The sequence below is a fragment of the Mercenaria mercenaria genome, chromosome 14 (assembly GCF_021730395.1).
Source record: "Mercenaria mercenaria strain notata chromosome 14, MADL_Memer_1, whole genome shotgun sequence".
Taxonomy (NCBI): domain Eukaryota; kingdom Metazoa; phylum Mollusca; class Bivalvia; order Venerida; family Veneridae; genus Mercenaria; species Mercenaria mercenaria.
This window is the reverse complement of record NC_069374.1, coordinates 40,421,106-40,436,493: the sequence shown is the minus strand read 5'-3', so window position 1 is coordinate 40,436,493 and position 15,388 is coordinate 40,421,106. Positions and strand designations below refer to the sequence as shown.

Here is a 15,388-nt window from a genome sequence, read left to right as displayed (position 1 = left end):
AGGGTCACGTACCTTTGAAAACTAGGTCAATAGGTCAAATAATAGAAAAACCTTGTGACCTCTCTAGAGACCATATTTTTCAATGGATCTTCATGAAAATTGGTCAGAATTTTTATCTTGATAATATCTAGGTCAAGTTCAAAACTGGGTCACATGAGCTCAAAAACTAGGTCACTATGTCAAATAATAGAAAAAACGATGTCATACTCAAAACTGGGTCATGTGGGAAGAGGTGAGCGATTTAGGACCATCATGGTCCTCTTGTTTTTTAAAGAAATGTTAAGTTAAAAGAAATACGCTTATGCAGTATTTGCACATATCTTCTATGGCGAGAGTCACAATGTGACTGTCTAAAAATATGGAAATGAAACTAGATTACCGTACTGGACAACTGAGGTATCAGACAAAACTATATGATAATGTAGGGATAACGCATGTTTTTTCGTGTTATGACGTCTGCAGAATCTGCAGATGTTATAACACGAAATGAACATGCACTAACGCTATTCTAGCATAAAACGCGGAAAAATACTAATAAATGAATACATCCTACCTCAACGTCTTTAAATTTCCGTGAAATGCGCGGGAATGTCTGAGCTGTTTTTTACGTTGACGTCATTTCGTTTTGAATTATCCGTTTTGGGGCCGAATGATGTTTACGCTTTGCCACGGAACTCGCATATATAAAAAGGTGTTATAACAGCACGTGAGCGCGAGAATCTCTCTGTTAACACACGTTTTCTCTCCTGTTAAAACATAAATTTGAATTATTTTGAGAACGAACATATTTAGAGAACGGATGAGTACGAACGTAGTGACAAGCTTTCAAAATGTTTACACGCAGTTCTTATACATTCATGGTTATCGACAAATAAATTAATCGACTCCGACTTCTAAAAGGGGGTGTAAACAAGGGTGAAGCGAGTACGTATATTTTTGGGGGTCGTGCGTTTGGTTTTGGTAACTGATACAGCAAAATATACTAAGGATTAGATATCATCTTTTATGCTACAAAAAGAGAATATTATGGAAGAATCAAGACGCAGATACCAGATGTCAATCTGCGCAGAAATACATATATACATCCCTGACAAAGCATTTCAAAAGTAAAAAATTGTGTAGAATCTATTATAAGCACGTGAATTGCCTTGTTTGCACACCATTTTTCTACCATTAATACATTGGCAGATCAAGTAAAAGAAGTAGTTTTTGTGCAAGAATATGCATTTGATGCCAGAATATCGTTAACGCATGTTTTTCTTCTTTTTTTTTCGTGTTGAAAACATGCGTTATCCCTACATTATCTAATAGTTTTGTTTGATACCCCAGTTGTCCAGTTCATTTCCTTCATTTTAGACAGTCACATTTTTACTCTCGCCATAAATGATATATGCAAGTGCTGAAAATTTTCCTGCATCAGCATATATCTTTTAAAACTTAACATTTCTTTAAAAAAATAGAAATTTATCTGGATAAATCTTTATATGCTTCGGTAGTCTGTAAACAATTAAGGCCAGGGCGGAGATCTTAAAGTTTGTATAACAATAAATGGTCTTACTAATTGGCTGACACAACTCTTCTTGTATTGAATTATGGACACAGACACATGCATGAAAAAAACTATCCTACAGAAATCGGTTAAAAACAATAGACACAATTGCTTGACAGTGTCTAAATTGTTCACTGCACTCTATCTGCTAAATATCCAATGAAAACCAGTACATTGTATACAAAACCGTTATACAGCAAAATCTATTAGATATAAAAAATGTGCTTGACAGCGTCAAAAACGGTCATTGCGATATTTGTGATGAAGTTTACAATAACCTGCTCCCGAACATCGCCGCAAAATTTTTATCCTGCGCCAAACATCGCCATTTTTCGTGCATATGGTGTATTTCAAACCAAAAAATCTTCACTAAAACACCGATTTAAACATTGTGATTTGGAAGGCTGACAGAGAAAAGGTTGATAAATATAGTCCATAAAGATATTGGCTTTGTTTTGCAATATTTTCAAAGAAATGTGGCTATAAACTTTATAATTGCTGAAATTGGCGTAAAGTTTAACATTTAACTTTGCCGTTTTTGCTTAAAATGGCATCTTTTCAGGATTTTAAATCGGCTTTGGAAACTTCATTTATTACGTGATAAGACTAGTAAGGTGATTTTACTGGTTAATTGTTTTTATAGACCGAAATAAGGAGAACACTAACACCACTAAAGTTTTCAAATCTATGTATCGATCCTGCGCCGAACATATCGGGTTACCTAGTGTGTTCAAGAAAGATGTTGATCATCACTTCATTTGAGTAAACACAGTCAAAAAAAAAATTTTTTATGCACCCGGTGAAACATAGTGTTTGAACTTTTTGTCTGTCCATCTGTCCATCACACATTTTTGTGGACTCATCTCCTCCTGAAGTGGACATACACATAATAATTATTATTTGGACTTTCATGTCCAAATATTTTGGAGTTATGGCCCTTCTTATACACCTATCTGAAAGACTGGAGGCATTATTGGAACGCCCATTGGGCGGATGGGTGGGCACCGTCCACAACTTTGTCCTTAGCATTTCTTCTTCATGCATGGAGGGATTTTAATGTAACTTGACACAAATATTCACCACTATGAGATGGAGAGTCCTGTGCTAGAACCAGGTCCCTAGGTCAAGGTCACACTTAGAGGCCAAAGGTCAGATACAAGAATGACTTTGTCCGCTCTGTATCTCCTAGACCCCTTGAAGGATTTTCATGAAACTTGGGTCAAATGATCACGTCATCAAGAAAATGTGCAGAAACGATGAGTCAGCCATGTCGGCTCAAGGTCAAGGTCAGAATTCAAGGTCAAAGGTTTTAGCTCTTTATCTCCTAAACCCCTTGAAGGATTTTCATGAATCTTGGGTCAAATGATCACCTCATCAAGACGATGTGCAGAACTCATGAGTCAGCCATGTTGGCTCAATTAAGGTCAAGGTCACAACTCAAATTTTGTGTCTGTTCTATATCTCCTAAACCCCTTGAAGGATTTTCAAATTCATTGATGTTGTCTTACACGGACTGTAAAATATACTTAAGAACGTCAATGCTTCCGCCCAATACCATTAATGCTTTCACTATTCATAACAGTGGCACGGGATATTGCTGTCTTTCAGACTGCCTTGTTATACATAAGAATATATTTTAAAATACTCTATTTTATTTCGTTGAGTAACATTGGCAAATATTGTTGAAATTTCTACTGTTTTGTAAACGTAAGTTCTCCATTTTTCATTCATTTAAATGGGTTTATCACAGAAAAATAATTATATATAAGCTGGTTATATATTTTAACATTTAATGAATGAAGTCTGCATTATTTTTTTTACGAAAAAAATGGGCAATTTCTACCATTTTATTAGCCCACCATCATCAGATGGTGGGCTATTCAAATCACTCTGCGTCCATGGTCCGTCGTCCTTCCGTCCGTTAACAATTTCTCGTTATCGCATCTCCTCAGAAACTACTAGGGGGATTTTGACCAAACTTTGTCAGAATGATGTATTGGTACCCTAGTTGTGTCTCCCTGAAAATCAGACTGGTTCAACAATTTTTGAGTGAGTTATGCCCCTTTGTTTATTTTTAGCCCACCATCATCAGATGGTGGGCTATTCAAATCACTCTGCATCCGTGGTCCGTCCGTCCGTCATTCCGTCCGTCCGTCCGTTAACAATTTCTCGTTATCGCATCTCCTCAGAAACTACTGGGGGGATTTTGACCAAACTTTGTCAGAATGATGTATTGGTACCCTAGTGGTTCAACAATTTATGAGTGAGTCATGGCCCTTTGTTTATTTCTATAATTTACATAGATTTATGTAGGGAAAAACTTTGAAAATCTTCTTGTCCAAAACCACAGAGCCTAGGGCTTTGATATTTGGTATGAAGCATCATCAAGTGGTCCTCTACCAAGATGATTCAAATTATTTGCCTGGGGGTTAAATATGGCCCCGCCCTGGGGGTCACATGGTTAATATAGACTTATATAGAGAAAAACTTTGAAAAACCTCTTGTCCAAAACCACAGGGCCTAGAGCTTTGATATTTTGTATGTGACATCATCTAGTGGTCTTCAACTAAGATTGTTTAAATTATCCCCCTAGGGTCAAATATGGCCCTGCCCTGAGGGTCATATGGTTTACATAGACTTATATAGGGAAAAACTTTGAAAATCTTCTTGTCCAAACCACAAAGCCTAGGGCTTTGATATTTGTAATGTAGCATCATCTAGTGGTTCTCTACCAAGTTTGTTCAAATTATCCCCCTAGGGTCAAATATGGCCCCGCCCCGGGGTTCACATGGTTCATATAGACTTATATAGGGAAAAGCTTTTAAAATCTTCTTGTCAATAACTGCAACATTCAAATTTGGACCACATGTATATTTTTGAGTGGCAAGATGAACCTTGACATGAGTTGACCTTGATTTTGACTTAGTGGCCTACTTTCACATTTCTGTAGCTACAGCCTTCAAATTTGGACCACATGCATAGTTTTGTGCACTGAAAAAAACTTTGACCTTGACATTGACCTAGTGACCTACTTTCACATTTTTGAAGGTACAGGCTTCAAATTTGGACCACATGCATAGTTTCGTGTTCCGAAATGGAATTTGACCTTGATTTTGACCTAGTGACCTACTTTCACATTTCTCAAGCTACAGCCTTCAAATTTGGACCACTTGCATAGTTTTGTGTACCGAAACAAACTTTGACCTTTACATTGACCTAGTGACCGTCTTTCACATTTTTAAAGGTACAGGCTTCAAATTTGGACCACATGCATAGTTCTGTGTTCTGAAATAAAATTTGACTTTGATTTTGACCTAGTGACTTGCTTTCACATATCTCAAGCTACAGCCTTCAAATTTGAACCACTTGCATAGTTTTGTGTACCGAAATGAACTTTGACCTTAAGATTGACCTAGTGACCTACCTTCACATTTCTATAGCTACAGGCTTCAAATTTAGACCACATGCATAGGATTGTGTACCGCAACAAACTTTGACCTTGAAATTGACCTAGTGACCTACTTTCACATTTTTGAAGGTGCAGGCTTCAAATTTGGACCACATGCATAGATTTGTGTTCTGAATTGAAATTTGACCTTGATTTTGACCTAGTTACCTACTTTCACATTTCTCAAGCTACAGACTTCAAATTTGGACCACTTGCATAGTTTTGTGTACAAAGAACTTTGTCCTTGAAATTGATCTAGTGACCTACTTTCACATTTTTCAAGCTACAGCTTTCGAATTTGGACCACATGCACAGTGTTTGTACGGAAATGAAAATTTGACCTTGAGCTAGTCAGTAAGTCTTGAAATTTGGAACACTCAAAAATGGCACATTGGTGGGCGCCAAGATCACTCTGTGATCTCTTGTTATAATTTACATAGATTTATATAGGGAAAAACTTTGAAAATCTTCTTGTCCAAAACCACAGGGCCTAGGACTTTGATATTTCGTATGTAGCATCATCTAGTGGTCTTCTACCAAGATTATCCAAATTATTTCCCTAGGGTCAAATATGGCCCTGCCCAGGGGGTCACATGGTTTATATAGACTTATATAGGGAAAAACTTTAAAGATCTTCTTTTCATAACCTACAACATTCAAATTTGGACCTTATGTATAGTTTTGAGTGGCTAGATGAACCTTGACATGAGGTGACCTTGATCTTGACCTAGTGACCTACTTCCACATTTCTGTAGCTACAGCCTTCAGATTTGGACCACATGCATAGGTTTGTGTACCGAAATAAACTTTGACCTTGACATTGACCTAGTGACCTACTTTCACATTCAATTTGGACCACATGCATAGTTTTGTGTTCCAAAATGAAATTTGACCTTGATTTTGACCTAATGATCTACTTTCACATTTCTCAAGCTACAGCCTTCAAATTCGGACCACATGCATTGTTTTGTGTACTAAAATGAACTTTGACCTTGAGATTGACCTAGTGACCTACTTTCACATTTCTGTAGCTACAGACTTCAAATTTGGACCACATGCATAGGTTTGTATACAGTAGAAAACTTTGACCTAGTGACCTACTTTCACATTTTTTAAGGTACATGCTTCAAATTTGGACCACATGCATAATTTCGTATTCCAAAATGAAATTTGACCTTGATTTTGACCTAGTGACCTACTTTCACAATTCTTAAGCTACAACCTTCAAATTTGGACCACATGCTTAGTTTTGTGTACCGAAATGAACTTCGACCTTGATTTTGACCTAGTGACCTACTTTCAAATTTCTCAAGCTACAGGCTTCAAATTTGGAACACATGCATAGTTTTGTGTTCTGAATTGAAATTTGACCTTGATTTTGACCTAGTGACCTACTTTCATAATTCTTACGCTACAGCCTTCAAATTTGGACCATATGCACAGTTTTGTGTACCGAAATAAACTTTCACCTTGATTTTGACCTTGATCTAGTCATGAAATGCGGAACATTGGAAAATGGCGCAATGGTGGGCGCCAAGATTTGACATTGTTGATATAAAAAAGTATACGAGGGTCAGTGCAAAAGACCCTAGATTGTCTTGGTGTGTCTTATAAGTGAGTGCTCCTTATAAGGGAAAGTAGACGGTATTCCACCTCAGTATTTTCCTAAACCACCAACCCCCAGGTTTAAGATAACAGGTCAGAGACCACCAATTCATAAAAGTACAGGGAACTTACTGGGAATGAGGTAAGTGTATACCTGGGAATAAGGTAACGTCTGTGCTTTCTGATTGGTTAGTCATGTAAACAAACCCAGGAAGTGATTATTTTTTCAAAATTGATATTTTTTCACTGCATTTAAAGTATTTTATTATACATTTTGACAAAATTTGCTACATTTTATGTGTATTGAAAAAAAGTTTTATCAAACGAATTTCTCCCGCCATGTCAATGATGTAAACAGGGGTCATCTCATTCACACGAAAATTACTTAAATAAAGTATCACTATTCATGTTTTTCGTCCGATATTTTGGTAGAACTAAGATAGTTCTTGAAAAACTTGTAATTAGATATACATGTTTCGATGTATGGAAGGCCGTACACGCCATAATGTTACAATGTAAGTCTATGGGAAAACAATTGGTGGTCTCTAACCTATAATAGAGCTAAAACATGACTTTCATCGGAAGCTATCACAGGTAATGTAAATGGCCACAAATCTGTTGTAAATGATGTAGAAAGACGTTTTCATGCAAAAATAAGCGTGAAATTTGATTTTTTTTTTTTTAAATTGGCCTTTTTTTTTAGCAGGTGTGCCCAGTTTTATCTGAGCCTTTGGGCCAAAAGGGATCATTTTTGTACCCCCCGACAACAAAGTTGTAAGAGGGGGTATACTGGTTTCAGGTTGTCTGTCCGTCTGTCTGTCTGTCCGTCTGGTCGTCTGTCCGTAGACGCAATCTTGTGCGCACCATCTCTCCTTATCCCCTTGACAGAATTTAATGAAACTTCACACAAGTGATCAGTACCAACAGTAGTTGTGCATGGGGGCATGTTAGGTTCTTTTAGAAAAAAATTTGCAGAGTTATGGGACTTTGTTTTTTTGTTACTATACTATATACATAGACACAATCTTGTGCGCACCATCTCTCCTCATTCCCTTGACACAATTTAATGAAACTTCACACAAGTGATCAGTACCAACAGTAGTTGTGCATGGGGTATGTTAGGTTCTTTTAGAAAAAAAAATTGCAGAGTTATGGGACTTTGTTTTTTTGTTACTATACTATATACATAGACACAATCTTGTGCGCACCATCTCTCCTCATCCCCTTGACACAATTTAATGAAACTTCACACAAGTGATCAGTAACAACAGTAGTTGTGCATGGGGCATGTTAGGTTCTTTCAGAAAAATTTTTTTGCAGAGTTATGGGACTTTGTTTTTTTGTTACTATACTATATACATAGACACAATCTTGTGCGCACCATCTCTCCTCATCCCCTTGACACAATTTAATGAAACTTCACACAACTGATCAGTAACAACAGTAGTTGTGCATGGGGCATGTTAGGTTCTTTCAGCAACAAAAATTGCAGAGTTATGGGACTTTGTAATTAGATATACATGTTTCGATGTATGGAAGGCCGCACACGCCATAATGTTACAATGTATGTCTATGGGAAAACAATTGGTGGTCTCTAACCAACAATAGAAAGCTAATTATACCCCCACAAAACGAAGTTTGTGGGGGCTATATAGGAGTGAGCTTGGCGGTCGGTCCGTTGGTTTTTGTGTTTTCTGGATGATAACTCATGAAAGGCTTGACCGATTTGAATAATTTTTGGTATACAGGTGTAACATCAGAAAATACAGGTCAAGTTCGAATTTTGGGTCAATAGGTCAAATGTCAAGGTCACAGTGACCCTGAACAGTTGAACAGTTTCCGGATGATAACTTGAGAACGCTTGGGCCTATGATCATATATTTTGGTACACGGGTGTAACATCATAAAATACAGGTCAAGTTCGACTTAGGGGTCTGTAAGTCAAAGGTCAAGGTCACAATGACTCGGAACAGTTAAACGGTTTCCGGATGATAACTCGAGAACACTTGGGCCTAGGATCATAATTTTTGGTACACAGATGTAACACAATGAAATACAGGTCAGTTTCGACTTTGAGGTCTGTAGGTCAGAGGTCAAGGTCACAGTGACTCAGAACAGTTAAACAGTTTCCAGATGATAACTTGAGAACGCTTGGGTCTAGGATCTTAAATTTTTATACACTGGTGTAACATGATTAAATACAGGTCATGTTTGACTTTGACGTTAGTAGGTCAAAGGTCAAGGTCACAATAACACAAAACAGTTAAACAGTTTCTGGGTGATAACTTGAGAACGCTTGGGCCTAGGATCATGAAAATTGATAGCGAGGTTGGTTATAACCAGCAGGTGACCCCTAATGATTTTGAGGTCAGCAGGTCACAGGTCAAGGTCACAGTGACCCGAAACACTTAAACGGTTTTCGGACAATAACTTCACAACGCTTGGGTCTAGGATCACGAAATTTAATAGGGAGGTTGGTCATGACCAGCAGATGACCCGTAATTATTTTGGGTTCCAAAGGTCAAAGGTCATTTAAACCTATTCCGGACAATAACTCCAGAACGCTTGGGCCGAGGATCATGAAACTTTATAGGGAGGTTGATCATGACCAGCAGGTGACCTCTATTGATTTTGAGGTCAGTAGGTCAAAGGTCAAGCAAGTTCAGCTTTGGCATTGGCTTAGTTCTGTGACAAGGCCATATTGTGGGGGTATAATTCGTCACTCCTGTAACAACTCTAGTTCATTGCTGACACTGCTTAAAGTAGATCACCCCTATTTTTCCTTTCTGGATCAGTAGGTTAAAGATAAAAAATCACAGTGACCTTGAGACTGAAAATTGTTTCCACTCAATAACTAAAAATGCTGTTTCATACAGTCCTCAAACTTTAAAGAATGCCCCCATTTTGTATTGGTGGTTAGTAGGTCTAAGGTCAAGAGCACAGTGACCTTGAGACTGAAAACGGTTTCAATTTGGCCTACAGGTATTGGGACTTCTGTGGTCAGTAGTTGTCCCCATTTGTTTTGGGGATCTGTAGGTTAAAGGTTAAGGGCCTGAAGCTGAAATGGTTTCTGCTCAATAACTTTAGAACCTTTGGTCTACTACCTTCAAACTTCATTGGATGATTGCTTGACAATGTGGTCAGTACATTTTAATGTAATAGCCTTGCCTGCATTTTTGATTTGTGTAATAAATTAAAATTGCTAGGACTGTAATCTAATATTCTTTATATATACACACATTGGAAACAGTTACAAATAAAAGCACATGTTTTGTAATTTCAGGACATTCAGACAGTTGGCAACACTTCAGGTACATTTCAAACGGCACACTGGAGTGAAGGATTTCAAATGTGGAATTTGTGGAAAAGGCTTTGTCATCAAGAGAAGACTAATTGTAATTATACCTCAAACAAATAAGTTTGCAAGGAGGCTATATTGAAATCACTTTGTTCATCTGTCTATCTGTATGTTTCTCCGTCCTTTCATCTCTCCCAAAATAACAACTTTGATTGTTCCAAAGGGAATTAAATGTAACTTGGCACAATGATAGAAGTGAACAGGAGAAGCAGCTAGCACAAGAATAGTACTGTTTACTGGAATATTTTAGCTCACATTAGTAGAGAGTATATTAATCTTTATTTACGTCTCATTCATGTACAGTATCACAGGTGTTACCCGGTCAGTAGGACACTTACGGATAAACGTGTGTTCTCTTCAGGTCTCTGAAAGGGCACGCAAACAGCACAAATAAATAAAAAAGTAGGAGGACACAGATTTTCAGTTCTCACTTCAAAATCTTTACTCTCAGTGCGCATTTCAATAATTCATAAATTCATTATTCAAACGAAATATGGAAAATGATAAATGAGGGAATGCAGAATAAACATTGAATAACATAACATGTAAATTATTTACCTGAAAGGGCACGCAAACAGCACAAATAAATAAAAAAGTAGTAGGACACAGATTTTCAGTTCTCACTTCAAAATCTTTACTCTCAGTGCGCATGCGTGACGTACATTGGCGGCTAGGTAAATAAAAGAGGCCCGTCACCTATTTTTAGTTTACTTGTTAGTTATAGGAATGAAATGGTGGAGTATAGGACTGTACTTATATAACGAAAAAAATGAGTGTTGTATGGGGATGATAACTGATGAGATGGAAAAATGGATGAATATGTGTATAATGATATATAGGGATGTGACATTTATATATAGAATACCAATGACAAATGACCAGTTACATCCTCCCCCCTTCAGTAAAATGTCGTCCCGACATTTCAAAGGTCTCTACCTATATCGCAAACTATACTACTCCATAACGTTAACTATTTCAACGTTATACTACATACTATTCCTAGGGTCATACAGTCTACCTACAATGTAGTTACAAATGATTCACCAATAATTACGTTTTTGAATCTTAAGACATTAACGTACGTTAGTACAGAAATGTACTAAATCGACACGCTTAGCAACAAATTGCAACAAATTGCCACACTCACAATATAATTATGACGGACTGCAGTTCTATCATGAATAATTAGCAACTTCTTATGTATTTAAACATACAGAAAACACAAAATTCCATCAGGCATTGGTTAAAATTACCTGAAATTTGTTTTCATGATTTATCATGAATATCAAAGATCACTAGTATTAGTGATAATGTTTCTAAGCACTATTACTTAGTTCATATAATCACGGGCTCTATAGTAACTACATATACAACTGTCTCAGTATGTACAAAATACTTGAAAACTTAAAACAACTGTAAAAAAATCGGATCAATGTACTGTATGAATGTCTATTCATTTATCTGTACAACTCGTGGGCTGAGCGCGAAACTATTGTATCTTGTTCTTTATTCATATACAGTTACAATAGTTTCGCGCTCAGCCCTCGAACTGTATCAATGGGGTGTTACCCAATCATGTGACCGCATCCAAACAGGTCTGGCTTTGACACGACTACCTCTTCTAGGAACAAATTCCTTTGCTTGAGGATTTAATGGCGCCACAGGCTTCCTTCTCTGAGGAATAATGTATTTCGGGACATCTTTTGTCTGGGGATTTGGTGAGGACAACTTGGATGATTTGGATTCCTCACAAGGATGTGCAAGTGGTTCTTTGGGCTTGGTTCCGATCTGATCGTCTTCTTGAACAGGTACTTCATCATCAGACTGAAGTTCCACGACTTCATCAGGAGGTCCTTTAAACTGTGATTTCTTTAGAAGCAGACCCGTAAAAGGTTAGAGAAGGTTTCGGTGAAGGGTTCGAAGACATTTCTGACTAGGACCCTATCTCCAGGATGGAGTTTAGCCTCTCTGACAAGTCATATCTTTGCTTATGGCGGTTGGACTGTGGTTTGGCCTCCCGTGTAGCCACTTTATATGCAACGTCAAGACGCTTTTTCAAATTTGTGACATAATCTGAGTGGGTCTTCTTTGAAGATGAGGAGTCTGGTTCAATACCGAAAAAGGCGTCACGAGCAAGCTTTCCTCTTGGTCTTACTAGTCTTGTTGGTGGTGTGGCCAATAAGTAGGTCATTCAGTGGCTTGGCTAACTGAGCAAACCCTTGGATGTATCTACGATAGTAGCCGGCAAAGCCAAGAAAACTTCTTAAGTCTTTAATAGACTTGGGTGTGGGCCATCTCATCAAGGCGTCTATCTTATCAGGGTCGGTCTCAACTCCTTGTGCACTTACAATATGGCCTAAGTATTTGACGCTGGTGCCGAAGAATTCGCACTGTGATCCCTTGAGTGTAAGACCAGCTTTTTCCAACCTCTGGAAGACTGATTGGAAGCGTTTGAAAGCTCTTCCATGGACGTGGAGAATATAATAATATCATCCAGGTAAATGAGGCATTCTTTAAGATTTAGCTCTCCCATGGCTCGCTCCATCAATCTTTGGAATGTTGCTGGTGCATTCGTTAGCCCAAATGCCATACGATTACACTCAAAAAATCCAAGTGGGCCCACTGAGAATGCTGTCTTGTACTTATCCTTCTCGTTCATGGCAACCTGCCAGTAGCCAGATCGTAAATCGAGCTTGGAAAAGTACTTAGAGCCAGCTAAACTGTCAATGGTCTCATCTATTCGGGGCAGAGCATATGCATCCTTGACAGTACAGCTGTTTAAGCGGCAGAAGTCCAGGCAGAATCTAAGCGACCCATCCTTCTTCCGAACCAGAACCACATTTGAAGAAAAGGGACTGTGTGATTCCCTAATCGCACCAGCATCCAACATGTCTTTGAGGTGTTCTCTAACCTCCTCAAACATACCAGGAGGAATGCGCCAATATGGTTCTTTAAAAGGTGTAGGGTCTATGAGCTCAATTTTATGCTCAACAATATTAGTGCAACCAAGATCGGACAATCCAGAAGAGAAAATGTGTTTCCAGCCAGAGAAAAAGTCTTGAGCCCTTTTGTGTTCATCAACTGTTAGATTCTCAGTGGGGATAGAAATACCTAACTCATCAAGGGACTTGTCTGCATTGTGAAGTTGAGATTTGGAACCTTCAGAGGGGTCAACATTCCGAATAACTTCAACATCTTGAAGATGACAGAGAACAGAATTCGGTTTGATGAGGATAGGTTGTGCAGATATATTGCTTACTCTGACCTGTATTCTACAAAATGGACTAGATGGTTTCACATGTACCAAGTTCGGATACACAGAAAGACCAGCTGAGTTGTCCATACCTTCAGTAACACCAACTGACATATTACCAACATTTTGAACTTTACCAACAATGGTACGTGTCTCACAAGGTGGTATTTGAATGTTAGTATCAGACAAACTTTTGACAGGAATGGAGTGTACTGAAGACATGACAGATAGAATGTCATTCTAATCAGCAGGCAGACTGCTACAGTCTGTGGATGTTTTGAAGAAATTCAACACATTGGTACCAATAATCAAAGGCACTGATGACGAATACTTGGTATCATGAACAATCAAAACTGGCACAGAGACTGGATTCAAGTCAACATGAGGAATACTAATGTCCACTATGATCAGGGTTGTAGTAATAACTAATGTTAATGCATTAATAGTGCGTTATTTTTTTCAAATAATGCCAAGTAATGATTAATGCCCAATTTTAGCATTAAAAATAATGCTAATTTAATGCCAAAGTTAGTAATGCTAATGCTAATGCTTAGCATTACTTAGGCATTATTTTCTGTATCACTGGAAATCCCAGGTGCAAGTTAACTTGGTGTGAACCAGATCAGATCCAGAGATATACCACACACCTCAATCTGAAGGACATAAAACACAATCCAAATGTTCAGGTATGCACAATATTCTGCCTAAATACTGATAAAGTTTAAATCATAATTATATGGACTAGTTATGAAACATTGTTGAACATACAATTTTACTTAAAACACTAGCACTATTTGTTTGTAACCAATTAAATTTTCAATAACATTCACAGTGTATCTAATGCAAATTAATGCATTGAACTATACATTTAAAATCTGGGACAGCTCCAAAGCGCAAATTCATAATAACAATTAAAGTGTGACATAATTAGTTTTGTCAACCAAAATATCAAACAGAATCATTGTTATCTTTTGACACCTTTTTATCAATTAACAGTATGCCACTGATAGTGATGTTAAAGACCTTAAGGCAGCTAGCTTTTACATGTCATGTCAAATTAGGCTGTTAGGGAGTCATTAAACAGGTATTGACTTTCAACATAAGTGTTTTTTTTATAAAGTAATGGTAATGGTAAAAGAAAAATTCAGATATAATATAAGAAAGTCATGCATTTATTTAACTATAGATTACCTAGGTAAATACTGTAAAGCAGACTAAACGCTCGAATCTTTGAGCAGCTCATGTTCATAAAATGCAACAGTGATAAACTATAATACATTAACAATATCAAGCACTGGAGACATAGACAGATACAAAAATACTGAAGAATTTAAATGCTGTGTTTCTTAGGGTGCTGTTGGATCATTTCAAGTATTTCATACAAATTATATATAATCCCTAGTTGGTAGATTTTATTCATTACAAATGATTGTCATGTGTTGCTGCTATGAAATAAACAACTAGAATGATTAAATGAAAAACAAACAACAAACAAAAAGTGATTCGATTATAACATGCAATGATTCACAAAAAGTAATGCTAATGCTAATGCACCCTATGTAATGCTAATTTAATGCATTATTTTGACAAAAATGAGTAATGCTAATGCTAATTTAATGCCAATTTTTTCTAAGTAATGCTAATTTAATGCATTACTTTTGCAAGTAATTATTAACAACCCTGACTATGATATAACCAATGTATGGAATAGAAGAACCATTGGCACTTGAAACATCAAGACTGAAATCAGAAAGGCTAAGAAGATCTGGTTTAGGCTGAAGTGAAGAGTAAAAAGATTTACTAAGGGAAGTAATCATGCTTCCAGTGTCTAACAGACCTTTACAACTGAAGCCATTTACATAAACTTCTGTTTCATTGGCATGGCCAACAAGTGGTGCCATCTTCGGACCTTTAACAACTTGTGGATCTTCTACTGGCCCTGCTGAGAAGACCCCTTGTTGTTTAAAGGTTTTTCCTTGGGCTCATCTGATTTATCCTTCTTTGGGGATTCTTCTTTCTGTTCAGTCATTTTACCTTTATTTCTATCAGACCATTTACCTCTGTCACTGTATCCACTTGGTTTATTGCAAGTCTTCTTCAAACTGTGTAATTCTTTCTCAACTACTCCAACTCTGGTATTCAGCTCTCTCATCTGACTATTTAAGTCTTGTAACT

General features: G+C 37.3%; 1 protein-coding gene across 2 annotated transcripts in view; it reads left to right on the top strand.

Annotated features, from left to right (window-relative positions):
• Positions 1 to 15,388, top strand: part of LOC123526820 (RE1-silencing transcription factor A-like) — a 94,580-nt gene that overhangs the window by 68,611 nt on the left and 10,581 nt on the right. For both annotated transcript variants that reach the window (XM_053523315.1, XM_053523316.1), the window contains exon 5: positions 9,886 to 9,997. In XM_053523315.1, coding sequence (XP_053379290.1) covers positions 9,886 to 9,997 — 112 coding nt within the window. The remainder of the gene's footprint in view (positions 1 to 9,885; positions 9,998 to 15,388) is intronic.